At 27.8% G+C, this 18,204-nt stretch overlaps 1 protein-coding gene across 7 annotated transcripts; it reads right to left on the minus strand.

Annotated features, from left to right (window-relative positions):
* Positions 1–515: 515 nt before the first annotated feature.
* On the minus strand, positions 516–16,926 carry Pbl (epithelial cell transforming 2 pebble). Of its 7 annotated transcripts, none has more exons than XM_083039817.1 (17): positions 16,577–16,921; positions 16,117–16,468; positions 13,867–14,077; positions 13,619–13,757; positions 13,310–13,519; positions 13,052–13,198; positions 11,717–12,946; positions 11,072–11,206; positions 10,806–11,007; positions 10,465–10,601; positions 9,974–10,373; positions 9,442–9,882; positions 9,202–9,356; positions 9,014–9,093; positions 7,323–7,361; positions 5,736–5,910; positions 516–4,673 (listed from the first exon to the last, which is right to left on the minus strand). In XM_083039817.1, the coding sequence occupies exons 2-17, from the start codon at positions 16,175–16,177 to the stop codon at positions 4,560–4,562; spliced, it is 3,876 nt and encodes a 1,291-aa protein (XP_082895943.1). In that variant the 5' UTR covers positions 16,178–16,468; positions 16,577–16,921; the 3' UTR covers positions 516–4,559. The 7 variants fall into 7 exon arrangements, with proteins under 7 accessions (XP_082895943.1, XP_082895942.1, XP_082895941.1 ...); XM_083039816.1 differs by having other exon boundaries at positions 517–4,673; positions 7,269–7,361; positions 16,117–16,343; XM_083039815.1 differs by having other exon boundaries at positions 517–4,673; positions 7,269–7,361.
* Positions 16,927–18,204: the final 1,278 nt, after the last annotated feature.

The raw sequence follows: 18,204 nt of genomic DNA on the forward strand, positions 1-18,204 counted from the left end.
TTACGCATACATGAAAAATTTCATGCACAATCCAATTTCGAAAATTTCAAATCTAGAATACTTTGCACAGAGCAGAGTTTGTTTCGTAAGAAAGCGAGATGCGAACAAGGAACAGTTTCTTTTTGTGTCGATATATTTATTCTATCTCATCGCGACAAGCAAATTAGTGTACTTTAAATATTCATATACGTTTTTTATTATAAAATCAGTGAATTCTATCGTTTTAAATGGCACTACGTGCTTAATAAAATTGCCTATATTCTAATTGACCTCTCCAATTTATTATCGAAATTATATCACAAACGCGGATTGTTTGATTGATGTGTCATTTTATAGAAAATTGCACACCGCATAAAATATAGAAATATATTTTCATAGTTAATAAAATTGCTGTTTTTTGAGATTAAACTTCTAATACCAATCAGAGAATCAAATCTTAATCACTACTATATATATATCTGAAAGGTTTCGGAAAATTAAGCTAGATGAATGAGGAAACAGGAAAGGTTCTTCACGAATAAACAACATATTTTTTAGATTTGCATAATAAAGACTAAATTTTTACACTGAATTATAGTATCATATAAATAACTGCGCGAGAATTATACGATGATATTACGATAACCTTACACGTGTAGTAAAAAATGTGTTTTCTACATTACGATACAGTAGTTTCTGAAATACTTAATCATACTATTTACAATGTATTTAATTCAAGGACACTTGTTTCGCTTATCACTACACGCGACTCATTCTCTTTCTCTTCTCTCATACTTTACACCTCTTCATCAAATATCTCTTCGAAATAAAAAAAAATGAAATTTTTGGTAATTAATTACAATCACGCTTGAAGCGCGATGTCGTTTACACGCGATTGGCCTGCCAATTAATACTTTTTTAAATTGAAAATAATATCGAAATCTACGCACAAGAGACAGATGTCTAACTAAATTTTCATAATTTTCTATGAGTCACAAAATTGATTCGAGATTAACGCTCGAATTTTTATAGAATAATTCGAGTCGATTAGCGGAATAGTAATACAAATCATATTCTCATTTTGAAAAATTATACAGCAATTGTGTAAACACTTAACGCAAAATTTTATGCCAAATTAATTATACGCGGAAACTAATGTATGTAAAAATTCTATTATTTCTTACGATTCATATTACTATTCCGTTTTTTTATATATAATAGCTTATAATAATAATATTAATATTATAAATAGATAATTTCGTATATGCAACGCAAATGGCAATCTGCAAAAGTACTTTTTGTTGTTTAGAATACATTACAAGAGAGTGTAAAGTCACTGGTTTGGTCACCATGTCACTGGTTTGAAATAAAATGTAGTAGTCAGTACAAAGTCAAAATCTTAATAATATTTAACATAAGTCGTATATTAGGAGGCACTATAAAGTATCATCAAAGACCTCGATAAATCAAGAGAAAAATACGTGACTAATTTGTCTCTTTTAAATCATGCACATATGCAAAGTATATTTTATCATGTAATACAAATTTTATCGTATTTTATTATACTCAAGGCACTAATCATATTTATCATGACAAGAGGACATAATCGGTTGTATAAAAAATTGTATTGATGTTTGTATATTATAAACTCTTATGCAAGAGAGCAGTATCACCGAAATCCTTTCACATCTTCTCTGCAGTCTTTTACACTTTTTTTTGATCAATCAATACATACAATGATCCAAAAACATATCAAGATATTATATTGAAATTGTATTGTATATTTTCTTTAACATAGAGATTTATGATAAGGTAACCGCTCATACTCAGCGCTTTATTTGAATTAATTTAGAAAAGCGATGCTGTTATCAGTCTAGGAAAATAAATAAGAGACACAGAATATATTGATCGAGTAAAAATAATGACTGCAGAAAAATAGAAATCATATTTGATGCCTATAAGATTTTCCACTAATAATAAGTGCACTTAATAGTCAGTTATTCTACAGCTAAACTAAATATTTAATCTTTTTTCAACTTCGTGCTAACGACTCAAAAATAAACTTTAGTTGGTCTTCGAATAACGGACTATCAAAAAAATGCTAATGTATAAAGTATGTAAGGAACATAAGAATATGTATATAATCAAGGCAAAATAAAGGCACTTAAGAATATTCGATATTACAGCATAATAGCGAATATGTGTATATGAATTCGTAAAATCGATCTTATGCATACATTATTTGTATGAAAGTTTACATACAAAGCACTTACGAATAAAGCATATATTATATATTATATGATAGTAAGAAATTGCAATATTAGGCAAATTCTGCGATGGTAATAATTAATGTTGCACAAAATTAATTTCTAACGAAATAACAATACAATAAAAGAACAATTCAGAAGAAATGAAATATTCGTTTTTCAGTACTGTGAAAGCTTTGAGGATTACAGTAATGTACGTCTGTAATCCTTGAATTAATATTTATCATCTAATTGAATTTGTATTAAAAAGGAACTTATCAATCGTGATAATTTTGTGGCTATGATATATCAATTACATATCGTAATCATTCTTCACATATAAGTAATAATTTTATTCGCAATATATTTCTTAGTTGCTTGATTAGTTGGATTAATTGATAATCTATAATGTTCTTAAAATTGACATATGCAATTAGACAAATCTCACAAGCCGAGCATCAAAATGAATTAATGGTGTAAAGAAAGCACGTTATCGGCAGCACAATGTCAATCTTATGTGTATAAACTACATAAGAGTTTATGCAAAATTTTGAGATGAATAAAAAAATAGAGTGGAAAGTTTTTGTCTAAACGGCTGAATTATAATGAAAGTAAATGATTATTTAAAGTTACACAGCGAACTGAAGCACACAAGTATAGTTTGCATGTTATTTAAAAAATATTATTAATTGTAATTAAATTTATATTATCCTTTTCGCATCATGCCTTTTATATCACATTGTTATGTAATTAACTATTTGAAAAACATTGATTTCTTATTTAAATATCTTTAATAATGTTTTTAATATTGGCAATTGCTTATTTCCTTAATATAAGATGTAAATCGTGCAGCATTATGTAAAGATATAAAACTAAACAAATATTTTTAAGAAATAATATTTTACGTGAAATCTATTCTTGTTTTCAGGTTATCAAATTGTTGGATTTCAAAGTTTTGCTGACTTCTTGAAATTTTATATAAACTTTTTATAAATTCTCTTAATAATTTTTAAAAATTCTCAAATCGTAAGCCACATTGAATACAATATTGCCTGAACAGCTTATTGAATTTCTTAAACAGTTGACGATATACATTTTTATTATTAGGTATACTTGACTATATTGGCACATAATGGAGGATATCGGACTATTAAGAATTTTGTTTCGATTATTAAGAGTAATGTTTTCAGTTCCAGACTAGTATTTTGCATATATATCAGACTTGCATTTTTAAATTTAATTTTATTTGAAAAATGTAGATTTAGAAGTTTCGTAAAAAAAAAGTCTACATCAATGTAGTATTCGCATTGATAAATAATCGATGTAAAACAAAGTCGCGCATTAATTTTTTTTATTGCTCAATGATCAAATCTCTGTGACTCCCGCTGAACAAATTCTAATAGAAAATAGAAATAAAAAGATGAGTGAAATATTGAGAAACTACACACACACAAGATTCTAATGTTTGTGAAACACATAAAAGAGAAGCAAAAACTTAGTATTTTTTTATTAATTAAATGCCGAAATATTTTATTTCTCAATCTGTGATTCGATGTTTCAATATATTTGTGTAATCCATTATTAAAGAAACAAATACTTTCAAATTTTTGGCATCAAAACTACGCGAGTGCCACGAGATATATTAATTAACGAGAAGATTAATACTATTTTTATGAATTTTTGATATTTTTATTACAAAGTTTTTGCACATCTCTGCAGTCTATTGATAAGTCTGGCTGTTTGTCGTTAGAATAATGAAATTCGTTAGGAAATTCGTACACAAATATTCGTAAATAGATATCCCTGAATCAATGTAATTTGATGATATATCTTCTAGAATAATCGAATGGCTCAGCCAAAAAGTGAACTATTTATATAAAGAGATGATAGTCCGTTATCTTATCGGCAAGTAAGTGCGGAAGAAAAAGAGCATATACAATAATTACAAAATAATATATAAAATAAATAAAGATGTTAATTATAGTAATATAACAATAATAACTAGGCATTATTGGCACTAATAACAATAATATCATTTTTGTATTAAATGATGTATTCGAAGATAAAGCGTTATATTTTCAGGAAATCGTACTAAACTTTGCTGTAGAAACGATAATTGTAATTATTTTGTAAACGGAACACTGTGTAAGATACAAATGTTATGGTATGTTCTCGGGTTTTTCTCGTTAATTATAATTAATGTCTTAATGTCAATACAGACGATCTATATTAGTTTAACATACCACAGTGGTTTGTTAAAAATGCACGTCTCTTTGTTCAGAATACTAAAAAAGTATTGTAGCAAAAGGAAGTACGACTTCTTGTGCATACTAATTACAACCTTCGCAGCGAAGCCATACTGAGAGCCTTTCGAGTTGGTTGATCCGACATTGGTGCTACTAGAACATCATCTTTATTTGGAGAGCTTGAACCACCATTATCCAACTCCTGAAAAGATACAAAACTTCAAATTTAATTTTTTTATTCATCTAGTCTTTCATTTTCTTTAAACTGATAGAATTATTGTAGATTTAAAAAGAAAGAAAAACAGAAAAGACCGGCCTTATAATAGAATATATGTATATAACTGCAATATATTTATTAATTGTATATGTTTCTTAATTTTATTTTTTTAATAAAAATATAAATATATATTTAATTTATGTTTCTCCCTTCAACCCTTATTATCTTGCAAGATTAAATAAATATCTTAAATTTGATAACTTTTTAATCGTAGGTAAACAAAGAAATAAATGATTAAAAATTAGTAAATGAAATTATTTTTTATTTTTTATTAAGAAATAAATATATAAAACTGGTTTCGTTCGAGAGAACGTTCATATTAATTTTTCAATGTACTTACATCCCTATTATAGTTTATCCATTGATTTTGAGTTAGCATGAAAGTTTATTATAATTATTAATATAGTTATTTTGAAGAATCATAAAAAAAATGTAGTAATAAAAATATATTGCATATAAGTATTAGAAAATAACAAATAGCAGTATAAAATACAAAATAAAAAATTTCAAAACAGATTACAAATGATACATAAAATATTGTCCCGATAGAATAAATAAAAAATAAATTAATTTAGAGAACACTGTGTCAATATAATATTCGCATACCGTTATAAAAATATTATGCAAATGACGTAAAAATTCAAAAATCTCTCATGCATTTTCATATTTTATGTAAATACAATTCTTATAAAAAAAATAAACGTCTTCAAATACATTTTAAAATATATTTGAAAAGTTAGTTTAATAGCAGAAAGCAAGTATAGATAGAAAGGCCTTGTAGAGTAGATTATAAACTAAATTTAGCTTCTTTTCACAGCCTGCTTAATATATAAGATATGTTAGTATAAAAAAATAGCTAGTGGAAAAAAATAACTTTTCGTTATAAAATGAAGGTAAGCGAAAGCAAAATGAAGGTAAGCAGAAAGAAAAAGGAAAAGAAATAAGCGCAAAAAAAGAAATACATGCCAAAAAAAATTATCAACTAACGTTGATATTGTTGCAGCTACCTAGCCGCATCTGAGCTATTTGTTGGTTTGTCGGAGGAAGACTCTGTGTTGATCCAAATGGTGACATAATTGAAGACATCGCTCTATTTAATTTGCTTGGCGTTTTATTAAAACTAAACGCTCGGCCGACTCGCGCTCGTGTACGAGATGCAAACCTGAAGGAAAATATACTTTAATATATTTTTTAATATATCTATATAATATGTAAATGTAATATTAAAAAAATTTTCTTTCCCCCTTTCATATTAATAATTTTTTGTGTGTATATGTGTATAAAATTTCATTTTTTAATTATATAATAATAATATTTAAGTCAAAATTATTTTACTAGGAGGAAAAAAAATTTTATAAACAAACAGAGATGAACCTATGCAACCTGTGCAAATACACAAAAACGTTATAATATCCAGAAAACCAGCTCAAGCAGTTAGAACATCACCTAGTGGTATAGAGTGAGAATATAAAATATACATGCAAAATTTTATAACAAAATAAAATCACATCTAATCACACGTGCGGAAATTAGAGATAACGAAAACTGCACCATGGCTGTATATTAAAAGAAATAACATCTATTAAAAAAAAAAAAATTATATATATATAAAACTATTCTCTTTCGCCCCTTTATAATAAAGTAAAATCTTTTTGTGGGTGCTATATTATAGGCAGAGAATAAAAGCAATCAATTTATAAATTAAGTTATAATGCACATAATATTTATCTATGTCAGTTAAGATAAATTAAAATCACATAATGAGCTAAGAAATTGCACATGTGTAATACATAACAAATTATGTATATTATGTACAGGAGATTATTATACATACATATTTTTTCCAACTTAGTTCTCATTTAGTTACTAAAAAAAAAGATATAATAGAAAGCTTTTAATAAATAAAAAACTTACAATTATATTTTGTTTGAATTAGTCAAAGTCAGCTGGAATTATTACTGGATAATTATATCTATACAACAGCACAACACATAATCTTAAAAGCAAAGGTTTTCAAAGGCGTAACTAGAAATCTTTATATGATAGAAAATGCTAGAAAAGCCAGTCTTTTCTTCTCATTTACAAAATCAAAAATAAGAATGTGTACATTTTTTAACTTTTATGTATTTACTTATTCGATGCAAAAAAATAGAAAAATTTTACTTTTATTTAAATTTTACTTTTTAAATTCTTTAAATTTATTAATATTATAGGCTCTTAAAAGCGCTTAGTCTCTCATTATAGTCATATAACATATAACATTAAAATCGAGATATCATATAAATTTTTTTTCTTGCATTATATATCGAAATAAATTAATTTTTTCGCATGTCATAATTCGCGATAATATAGACTAGTAAAATATAAGTCCTCTTGATGTCACATATTTAATATAGTTGCAGCAAGAGAATAGAAGCTTTAAATATCGTTTGTTCGCCCTTAATAATAATTACGCCATTGAGTAAAAAGGTAAAGGGATAAAAAGTAAAAAAATATAATCAGCCTGGTGCGAAAACTGACGGTAGTGGGACATGTAACGTGGTTTCACACATGCTATTGAGTAGGAACACATACGGGTCCATATACTCCAGGTAAAAATTATGAAATAGGCTCCTGCAACCAAACGGGTTGTCCCATTATTTTTTTTACATGCAATATAAATTAATAGAATATGTACAATAGTAAATTTTTCGATCATGAGAGACTCGATAGAAATGCATATACTAGTATCATTTATATAGATATTAAAGTTCAAATATAAACGACACTTATAAATTTTCCGCTCAACAAATTGCGACTGCAATATTAACTCAAATTTCTTAATTATAGTAAAGATCTGCGGTTGCAGATTGAATCTATTTTAATCTAAAATATTGTAATCTTCATTGAGAAACACTTGCATGGTGTATTATAAATTGTATTAACTTGGCAAGGGTGATTGACGAAAAAATTTGCCAATAATCTATTATGCTATACTTGTCGCTTATTTAATTTTATTATTTATCTTAATTGCTATCATCTTTTCATCCAAAATATTCATTGAGCGAAGAATTTAAAAGTTCATGTTTCAACAAAGTAATATTTTAGAATAGATATCTATAGACACAAACTCTTCTCTATCCATGTAATCTAATAAATCATCTAATTAGAAATTGTAGAAGAGAAAAAGAGAGAAATATCAGTCCTCACGCCTCTTATATTTGACAAATATTTTTCATAAGAAATAAAATTTTATGTAACAGCATGAATCTTCGTTAATTCGATATTTAGGTATAAATTGTAGCACACACGAGCGAAATTTTTCTTCACATTATTGTTTTATTACATTAATTTCATATTTTAAATAAATGTCCTTTTGTTTAATTATTTTCTTTTATTCTATTTTATATAAATGTCTATTTTATTCTATTTTATATAAATGTCTTTTTAGACAATATTTCAAGTCTAATCAAGTATAATATTTAATTGTTAATTTAAAATAAATAATAAAACAAATATAATAATATATATATATATAATAAATACTATATTATTTATATTAATAAATTAATATACAACAAATAATTTTATTATATACATATATTATTATATTTGTTTTATTATTTATTGTAAATCAACAATTAAATATTATTATACTTGAAACCAAATATATTCTTACTAGAATTAATTTAGATTAATAATTTTAAATATTTTTAAAAAATTCAAGTGTATGTGTAAATCATCAAAAAAGGATGCAAATTGTTATGTCCCTATTATATAGTATATGTACTATAAAATAGCCCGAAATATAGTTTACGTTGTGTTCTTTTCATAATAATTATTTTCAATATTATATAAAAATAATATACAGAAATAATTCATTCTTTAAACAAAAAATGATTAATTTTTTTTTTCAATTATTTTTGTTATTTGTTTATTCGTTTATACATACATTCGATCACTTTGATCAATTTTGAATAGTTTAATTCTTCCAAACTTTGAAATGCTGTTCCATCGCTCGTGTGCACCTCAATTATGTATGCTTCAGATGCTTACGCGGTTATTGTGCTGTCGAAACAGACTATATTGTTCTCTTAAAAATGTTAAAAAATAATCATCCCTACATACTTCTTCATACATATTAATCTGCTCTCTTGAGTCGACAACTTTTATACAGCTATTAAAGCAAAATAACCGCGTGCTGCAAAATCACTTGTGTGCATTAGGTCTAAGAAACATTATTTGCAAATAGTATTAATATAATATAAAAATACAGATATACTCACTTAATTGTTTTCTTTAATGTTCCTGAAGCTACATCACTAGTACCGACTTCAAGTTGATCGTATCTGATGAGTAACGTATCCTGAAAAATAAAAAATACTTTGAACAAAACAATAAATAGAACAAATAAAGATTATCTGTTATATAATATTTTCTCATATCAAATATATCACAAATTTTATATACATACAGCATCAGCTACACGAACAGCAAGAGCCATTTGTCTACATAAGGTCTGTAAATAATTTGTTTTATTTATTTCTTCGTCAGTAATTATAAACGAATAGAACTTTTCCTTCAGTTCCTGAGTGCCACGTACTACGAGTGAAAATAGTTTTTGGTATCCTAGAAAAATCGTTAAAACATAAATAGTTAAAACACAAATAATTAAAACATAATCTTTTATATGCATATATAAATTTATTTTTACCTTCACTTTCTCGTACATCCACAACTTTCCGTATAGCACTGAGCGATAACATTTTAATATGTTTATATGGCTTTCCTTGACTTAGTTTACTCGATTGCAAACCGTTTATAGTATTAGGGCTCTTTAACGAGTTAAAAGCTTTCGATCTTTTCTTACATATTTCGAGAGTATCAGTAAATAGAAACAGTACCAAATGATCACCCCGTCCACTAAGACCTTCTGTAAATTCTACTACATCACATTTACTGATAAATGATCTATGCGAAGAAACTAAATGCGGTGGGCAATTATCGATCTCATTGAAAATATCGAAAATTGCTAACTGGCGTTCTGTTTTCCTTTTATCTTCGTTTATGTATGTCATAACTTTCTTAATACAGCTAATGGAAGCTTCCAGAGCACTATAGTCTGGATTACTTTTGTCAGTACGTTTAAGAATATCTGTAAAAAATAATAGCATTTTGATGACATTTAAAGAATTTTGTTTAAACTATAAGAAAAGTAAAAAATTAATATTATTTAAAAACGTTACCGCTTAATAATAAATTAATACTGGGTAATCTTTGTATTGGCTTAATTAACAGCTCTTTTAAGCTTTGTCTACCACATTCTGGTATTGTCTGGCAATTTTTCAAGAAAGCATGAAATCGTGGTTTGTTTTGATCACATTCTTCCAACATTTGTTTTGTATTTTCAAAGAAGTTGACATATGGAGGATATGCTTTAACTAAATCTGGTTCATATTTAAGAAATATTTTGCCAATACTAATATCTTCTGTCCAATTAGCGGCACTGCAACGTAGTGCTTCCAATAACTGCTTATGAACATCGTAGATGGGTGGAAAATTACCAAATATAATCTTTACTTCTGTGCTATTTAACAATTCTTTTCCACTTTTCCCTACGAGATTTTCCAATGGTAATTTGAATAGCTGTAAAGTACATAAATACAGATTGTTAAAAATGGTTAAAGTATGTAAATCAGTTTCTTTTCTTATAATTTGATACATAATAAGTATTTACCGTCATAATTGTGTTGAGAATACCAACATAATTAGCTTCAGTCTCTACTAACTCAAGAAATACTTGATGACGCTTTGACAAATTTTCTCTAACTGTCTGTAAATTTTCTGTATCAACAGTTTCTACCTCTGGAATACCTAATAATTAATAATAAATAATAATTATATAATTCTCTCTTTTATATAGTTTGCTTTATGAGTTTAATGATTAGATTAAATATGTTTTATGCTAACTAATAATTTTTATCTAATTTAAATTTTTTGATTATGTTATACTAAAAGAGATATTTAAATCACGAAGCAAATATATATTAAAATACGTATTATCTTCCAGATACATACCATCCAACTGTTTATCTGGACTCGCTGTGCAGTCGAGAAAACTTCCACTAACACTGGCTGGTGAGTCTGCTCCATTTTGTAATATATTGGATAATGGATAACCCAACCAATAAGGGTGCTTTGGTAATATTACATTTGATGCCACAACCTGTTGACTGTTTCGTCTACTAGATGTGGTAGGGGACAAAACCTTTTCTAGATACTAAACAATAATAAGACATATTATTAAAAGAAAAATTGTTATATCATTATTATTACCAACTTACATGTTCAAATAAATATTCTTTTTCATCGGCTGCTGCCTCATTCTGTACAGATGTCCAAAACCATCCAGTTTTGACTATGAAAGCTGATACTGAGACCAGATTTGGTAGTACATTTACATTAGACTCATCTACGACCTGTAATAAAAAACTTTAATATTATATTTTGTTATATCTCATTCATTATAGAAATGGACAATAGACAGAGTCAATAACATTGGCACAATTTATAGTAATATACCATAACAAATTTTCAGAAGATATTAAACATCACATATTATCTTCCTCAAGTACTTAATACTCTGATTTGCAAATATTAATATTATACATATATACAAATATTTTCTAAGTAACAAACCAGAATATTTTACCATAAACAAAAACAAGAATGACATATATCTAAAATTGAAATTTTTTTTTCTAACTTTAACAAGATCAATTTTACTTATGTTAGATATTTTTTACCCAGATTAATGAATACTACATGTTAAGTCCTGAATTCTTTTCTCAACATTTTATATAACTATATTATTATATTTTATACACAACAAATTGTTACATTCAAATAAAATAAAATAAAAAAAATTAAAGAACTACTACACTTTACAATACTTTAGACAAGACAAAAAAAAACTTAAATGGAAATACCACAAATGCTTTATCCTTCTCGATCTTCAAATCTATGCAATTGGTTTTTATGTCATGTGATGCAGACTGTACGCCGCAATTTTTTCCATTAAAGTTAAAAGTGTTTCTTGAGCTATGTTTAGTGTTTGAAATCTTAAAAGGTATTGGAAATGACTTGGATAAGGATGTATATTTTTTTTTAAAGACGATTTTTTCAGGAGGAGAAGGACATGTGTGTGAATTGTCAAAAGTGTCTTGCTTATTATCAAAAAATGTTGAACAGAAAGAGAAATTACTAATTTTTGAGAAAATTGATGTGTGTGATTTAGATAATTGCTTATTTCTTTTACCTAATGCATTATGTAAAAATGTATCGCTATACTGTTCTTGATCATATTTCAATATGTTTGGATACGAATATGTTTTTATAAATTTATATTTTTCATGCGTCGCCATTTTAACAGATGTGCAAGAATTAGTTTTTCTCCATTTTATATATCGTTTGGGAGTTATTTTAGCTCTTGATGTATTATTTCGTATATAATGAATATTCTTATGATATCTCAAAGATAGTGCATTGTTACTTATTGGTGATGTACAAACTATGTTTTCATTATTCTTTTCATAAGATGATGACAATTTTAAATCATTTGATTTTGCTGGAAGATTTGACACGATTTCACACAAAGAATGTTCGTCATTTAGTAAAGAATCTTCAGAAATATTGAATTTAACATTTTTATTGCTCATCATTGTTGATGTTGCTGGAATGGAACATTTATTCGACATAGAAAATATAGCAGATAAATTAAATGATTTAGTTATGTCTACTCCAGAATCATTTAGTTCAAAGGGATGAAATATATTACTAGATTTAATATTTAAGTTTTGTAGATCAGAACAATGATCACCCATACTAATAGCAGAATCTTGACTGACATTACTAGAAATAAGATCGTTCAATATATTGTGTTCTACATCATGTATATATGCAACAGACGAACTATTCTTTGATGAAGAGTAGCTATCCTGAGTTTTTACAGAATTTGCATCGTCATTGTTTGATACATTACTGTAATCACAATTACTAGTTTTCATTGTATTACAAACCGCGTTTGAATAAAGATTTTGAACAGAAGAGGAAATTGGTTTAAGATACATTAAGGAGAGTGGATTATGATTGGATGAATTTTGAAGATTTAACTTTATGTTGTTGGATTTCTTGTAGAAAGAGCCAGGTACATCTATCACCTAGAGTATGTGTGCCATTTACATAGTGAATAAATATTAATTAATGCAGTTAAATAATCATATTTATATATAAAAGAATGTGAATTATTAAAATTTTTAACTTACAACATGAGTACATTTCGGGTCATTAATCTCGGTGCATTCACCACCCTGCTGCTCCAGAATTTCACACATATGTTTCTTTTCTTCTTCGGGAAAACCAGAGAAACAGACTTTTGCCCCATAAAATGGCTTCAGTTTATAAGTTGCGATCTGCATTTAGAATTAAATGTTTTTAACAAAAAAAATTGTATATCATATATTAATATATACAATAATAGACTTTCTATTTCAAGATTTCCTAATGTTTAGAAACACACTTACTAATTCCTCATTATCTGCATAACTGGAGACATCATCTTTGGCATTCCACAATGCTATTACCCATTCTACTGACATAATAGGCAATCCAAATGTGTCAGCATATCTATACTTCTCTCCGCTGCAAACGTTTGCAATAAGATGCGTCACTTTAATGCCCATCTCTTTTCGAATGCTACCTCCCATAATAAGAACCATATTAGCTAATTTGCGCTGTAAAAAAATATGTTATAAGAATATAAAATATACATATTATATATCAATCAAAATCAATAAAGGCATGAAAACTATAATTATAGATAATGTACTGACCAGTTCATCCTCTCTGGCTCGAAAGCCACTAAATACCACTACTGTGCCTATCATAGCTTGTGTAAACATTGGTCTTTTAATACTAGGCAAAGATTCTTTTTTCTCTGCCAATTGCAGCAAAGCTGTACATCCCAGTATTCTAAAAAAAAAAAAAGGTAAAACAAATAACTTGAAATTTTTGTTTCTATGTTAAAATTATAAATATGTTTCAAATGTTATCATAAGAATATATTATTATATACACTTACCTATGAGGAGTTTTGCATAAAGTATAATATTCAGGTCCTTCAAATTGTTTGAGTACGAAGTAAGTATAGTAGCTGGTGTCTTCGACATATTCTGTGCCAGTTTCAGACTTAAGTACAGAGACTTTAAACTGCTGAGCAGCAGCATTAAGCACAGGATCATTGCAAGTTGCACCAACTAAACATATTCTCTTCTTACGTGGTATTATATAATCTGGTAAACAAAAATGGTTTTCATTAATCTCTTTTTTCATCATTTATATTATGATAATTAATGTAAATATTGTAGCACCAATATTTAATAAAATTATAGAATACTTATGATAGAACAAAAGATGATATTTATATTTTAATTTTTTACATATTCTATAATTTTATTTTTTAAATATATAGTGTATATAAAAAAATAAAAATATTACATCAAAAATAGTTTATTAAAACACATATTATATAAATAAAATTTGCAAAAAACGATAACAAATTTTCAAGAAGTAAATCATTGTCTTTGTCATAATAATCTGAATTTCTATTTAAGCTCTGAGCATAATCATTCTTTTTTTTTATTTTCATTGATAGATAAACTATCTTAAATAAGCAATCTATCAAAAAATAAGGCTTCTTTACTTTCTTCATCTCTTATCTTTCATTTTATTAATTTTATTAATATATATATATATATAAATAATAAATTATTTTCCATATTAATCCAATTTTATTTAAAAATGAAGTAAACATATAAATATTGATATAATTAATAAATTTTTTTTTTTTTAAGTGATGATGGGGAATGTGCCGGTTACAGTTAAATTTGTTTCTTATGATAAATATAAATATATATTTAAATTTTTCGGATACCTAATCCTAATAGCAACAAATATATGCTGATGATTCGGATCGAGACAAGTTTCGCGAAAATAACTTGCCACATAAATACATAAATATGTATTCGAAATTATAAATACCCGAATATACTTATATGACGAGTAACTGATTAAAGATCTTAATCTGATCTCAAAGAAAATTTCCGACACTATCTAAATTAATATTTTCGAGTATTTTACTGCCCCGCAAATTTCTAATTAATATATATATTATTATTTCGGGAAAATAAAAGAGAAAAATAATAAATATTTTGTAATAAAATGCATTGAATCCATATACAATAATAAATATTATATAGATTGCATATTATTATTACATTATAATTATAAATATTTTATAATAAATATTATAATAGATATATAATAATTGCAAAATAATGCATTGAATCCATATACAATAATAAATATTATATAGATTGCATATTATTATTACATTATAATTATAAATATTTTATAATAAATATTATAATAGATATATAATAATTGCAAAATAATTATGAGATAAAGAAAATAATTTTCTCTTCCTAATATAATATATTTTGTCGGTAGTATGTGCTATTTTTAACCATTTCAACGTTGCTATGTAAAATTTAAACGTTAGTACACAAAGTAGGCTCTATCTCTCATTGACTCTATCATAGACAACGGGAAGTCGCGTGTATGTATATGTACACATCTGGTACACGCGATTCACGTGCTCGGCGTAAGATAATTAACTTGCGAAAAGCACGAAAGAGAGAGAAAGACATAAAAAGAGAATGAAGGAAAAGGAAAGAAAAGGAAAGAGCGAATAGAGTTTTATAAACGAACATCGCAAGCAATTACAAATGAATTGCTGCGAAAACATTTGTCATTTTCTACGAGTATTCGCCGCAAAGAGACGGTTTGTTTTTAATGCCGTTTCGAAGAAATCAAGGCCGAGTTTACGAGACACAAAGATATATTTTTCTTCTTCTTTTTTTTTTTTTTCGCTCTTTGGCTGATCAGTTCTGATGATGCACGTGATCCAAAAGAAAGGAAAAAGTCCAAGAATATCGTTACGTCGAATAGTGCAACGAGTAACTTGCGAAAGATGGTAAAACCCTAAAGAAACCTTGAAACAAATAAGTGCTTGTTGAAAAGAATTGAAAAGAAATTGACAAGGGTCTAACTGCCCTCGAGACAAACCTGTGTACCTGCAGGTTTATTACTTTCACCGTAAATATGCAACGGTTTCTTTTTAATGCAAAATTCAAAACAACTTGAGGGCGAGGGGCCAAAGGGTTCTCGTGGTCGCGAACCGACCGTAGGAGATCGCGTTGCGACGTCATTCCCCGAGAGTCCGAGGAGGAGGATTTCGTGAATAAATGAACGTTGACAGATTCGCACTTACTTTTGGTTGTCTCCGCACTATTTATATCGCCGATACTACCGTGAATGCTTGGCTCTTCCATTTTGGCACGTACGTTACAACATTGGTCCGCACCCCCTCCTCCCCTTCCTTACTCTTCCCCGAAGCGTGGTCCGTCTTCGACGCGTAACGACGCTCCCGTCCGTATCCTTCGTCGCGCGGAGGCACAGCACAGTGTGTGTATACAGTACAAGGGTACAAGCGCGACTCTTTTGATTTTATGTTGGCCAAAATGGAGCGCGCATGCGCGAGATGAGCAAGTTGCTCGCCAGCGCCATCTAACCTTCCCTCTCGCTTCCACTCGCTCCCTCTCTCTTCGCTCTCTTTCCGTATCCTTTACATGTCATTTATATGGTTATACACTGATATTTTGCGTACATATAAATTGTGCCGAAGGAGAGACGGGAGAAAGGGAGAGAAAAATTCAGATGACATTACTTACTTATTTCGCGCATACGCGCTTCGTTTTGACCGATAATGACAGCAAAGATGCCGACAGGCATCTATCGTATATTATGGCGGAGATGACAGTCACGCGGGTTTCCACTCGCTCTTTTCCCAATTTCAAATTCAACGTATACACTTCACCGAATTCGCGCACTCGCTCCTATTTAATGATTGCGATTAGCGTCAACGGCGATGCACGATAAACGAGAACCGAACGGAACTGCACTAGCACGATTTATCTTTGTCACTTTATTCCTGCCCCACCACGTACCAGTTTTCGTTGATCGCCAAAAATTCGGATTGTCTCTTTCTCTCTCTCTCTCTCTCTCTCTCTCTCTCTCTCTCTCTCGTGCTTTTCTGCGAACGCGCGGGATTCGTAACGGATATTGACACTTCACTAGAATACAATCGCATTCATACGACAAAATATTTATCGGACGATACTGATTGGTTATCAGGCCTATGAAGATTCTGAGAATTCTCCAATAAGCACTCTGAATATGCTAGGGAGTTTTACATTTCACGTGTGCATACCTGCATATTTGAAGTCGGTCATAATTTTCAATGCGTAATTATCGAGAAAATTTAAAAGCATTTTCTATTAATAAAAATCTTATTAATTTGTTGTAGAAAAACCAAATTTACAAAGATCTCCTTAGGGCTCAGGAACTCACATCGTGAATATGGACTTAGCAAACCCGAGGTACCCGAGCTATTAATTATTAAAAAAGTATAAACAAATAAGAAAAGTTGCAAATAAAAACAACTCCAAGCACATTATAATTTTAAAAATTTCAACTTTATTTATATGTCCTTTCTTTCACCTATACATTATATAAATAAGATAAATAAGATATACATGGGACTTAATACACATACGCAAAACATCTACCTAAATAATTTTCAAAACTACAAAATTAATTTTGTATAAGCTATCTGTAATTTCATAATTCATGTATCTAAAGAGATATAAGAACGTACATGATTATTATAAAATATATATTATGTATCGTGCTCTTTTTTTCTAAATAAGAGAGAAAGAAACATTTATTTTATTCGTAAATATTTTAGAGAATTGAGATATTGCACAAATACAAATATTAAATGCAAGCTATATTAAATTGCGGCAGCATGGTATATCACAAAAAATTATTGTAGGCATACATCTGTTTCATATACAAGTGTGGCATTCATTTTTCAGCTCAATTGATCTGATATCTTATTTCGCTAATATATGTTAACATTAAAACTATACTTCCTAAAGAGGGAGTATATTTTATAATAATAATTTCAATTTTTTTTGTAATTTAATTCAGAAATATTACATGTTACACTTTGATTAATTATGTTGCAATGCAATTAAAGATTTTTTTAAATGCTTATTTCAATTATCATATAAAAAACGCAAAATAATATATAATTACAAAATTGTTTCATAAATTTTTATTAAATGTCTAACATGTTAAAACAAATTCTCTCTCTTTATAAGTATCTGATTTTCTAAATGTTTGTGTTTACTTCTTTTATATTCACAATGTGGAGTAAGACACAAAATTTTGTAATCTAGGCGCTTAAAAATATTGTACACATTTTATTACTTATAAACAATATTATATATCAAGT

This window comes from Prenolepis imparis, unplaced genomic scaffold, assembly GCF_030444845.1.
Source record: "Prenolepis imparis isolate NDT839.2.m4 unplaced genomic scaffold, iyPreImpa1.0 SCAF_6, whole genome shotgun sequence".
Lineage (NCBI taxonomy): Eukaryota > Metazoa > Arthropoda > Insecta > Hymenoptera > Formicidae > Prenolepis > Prenolepis imparis.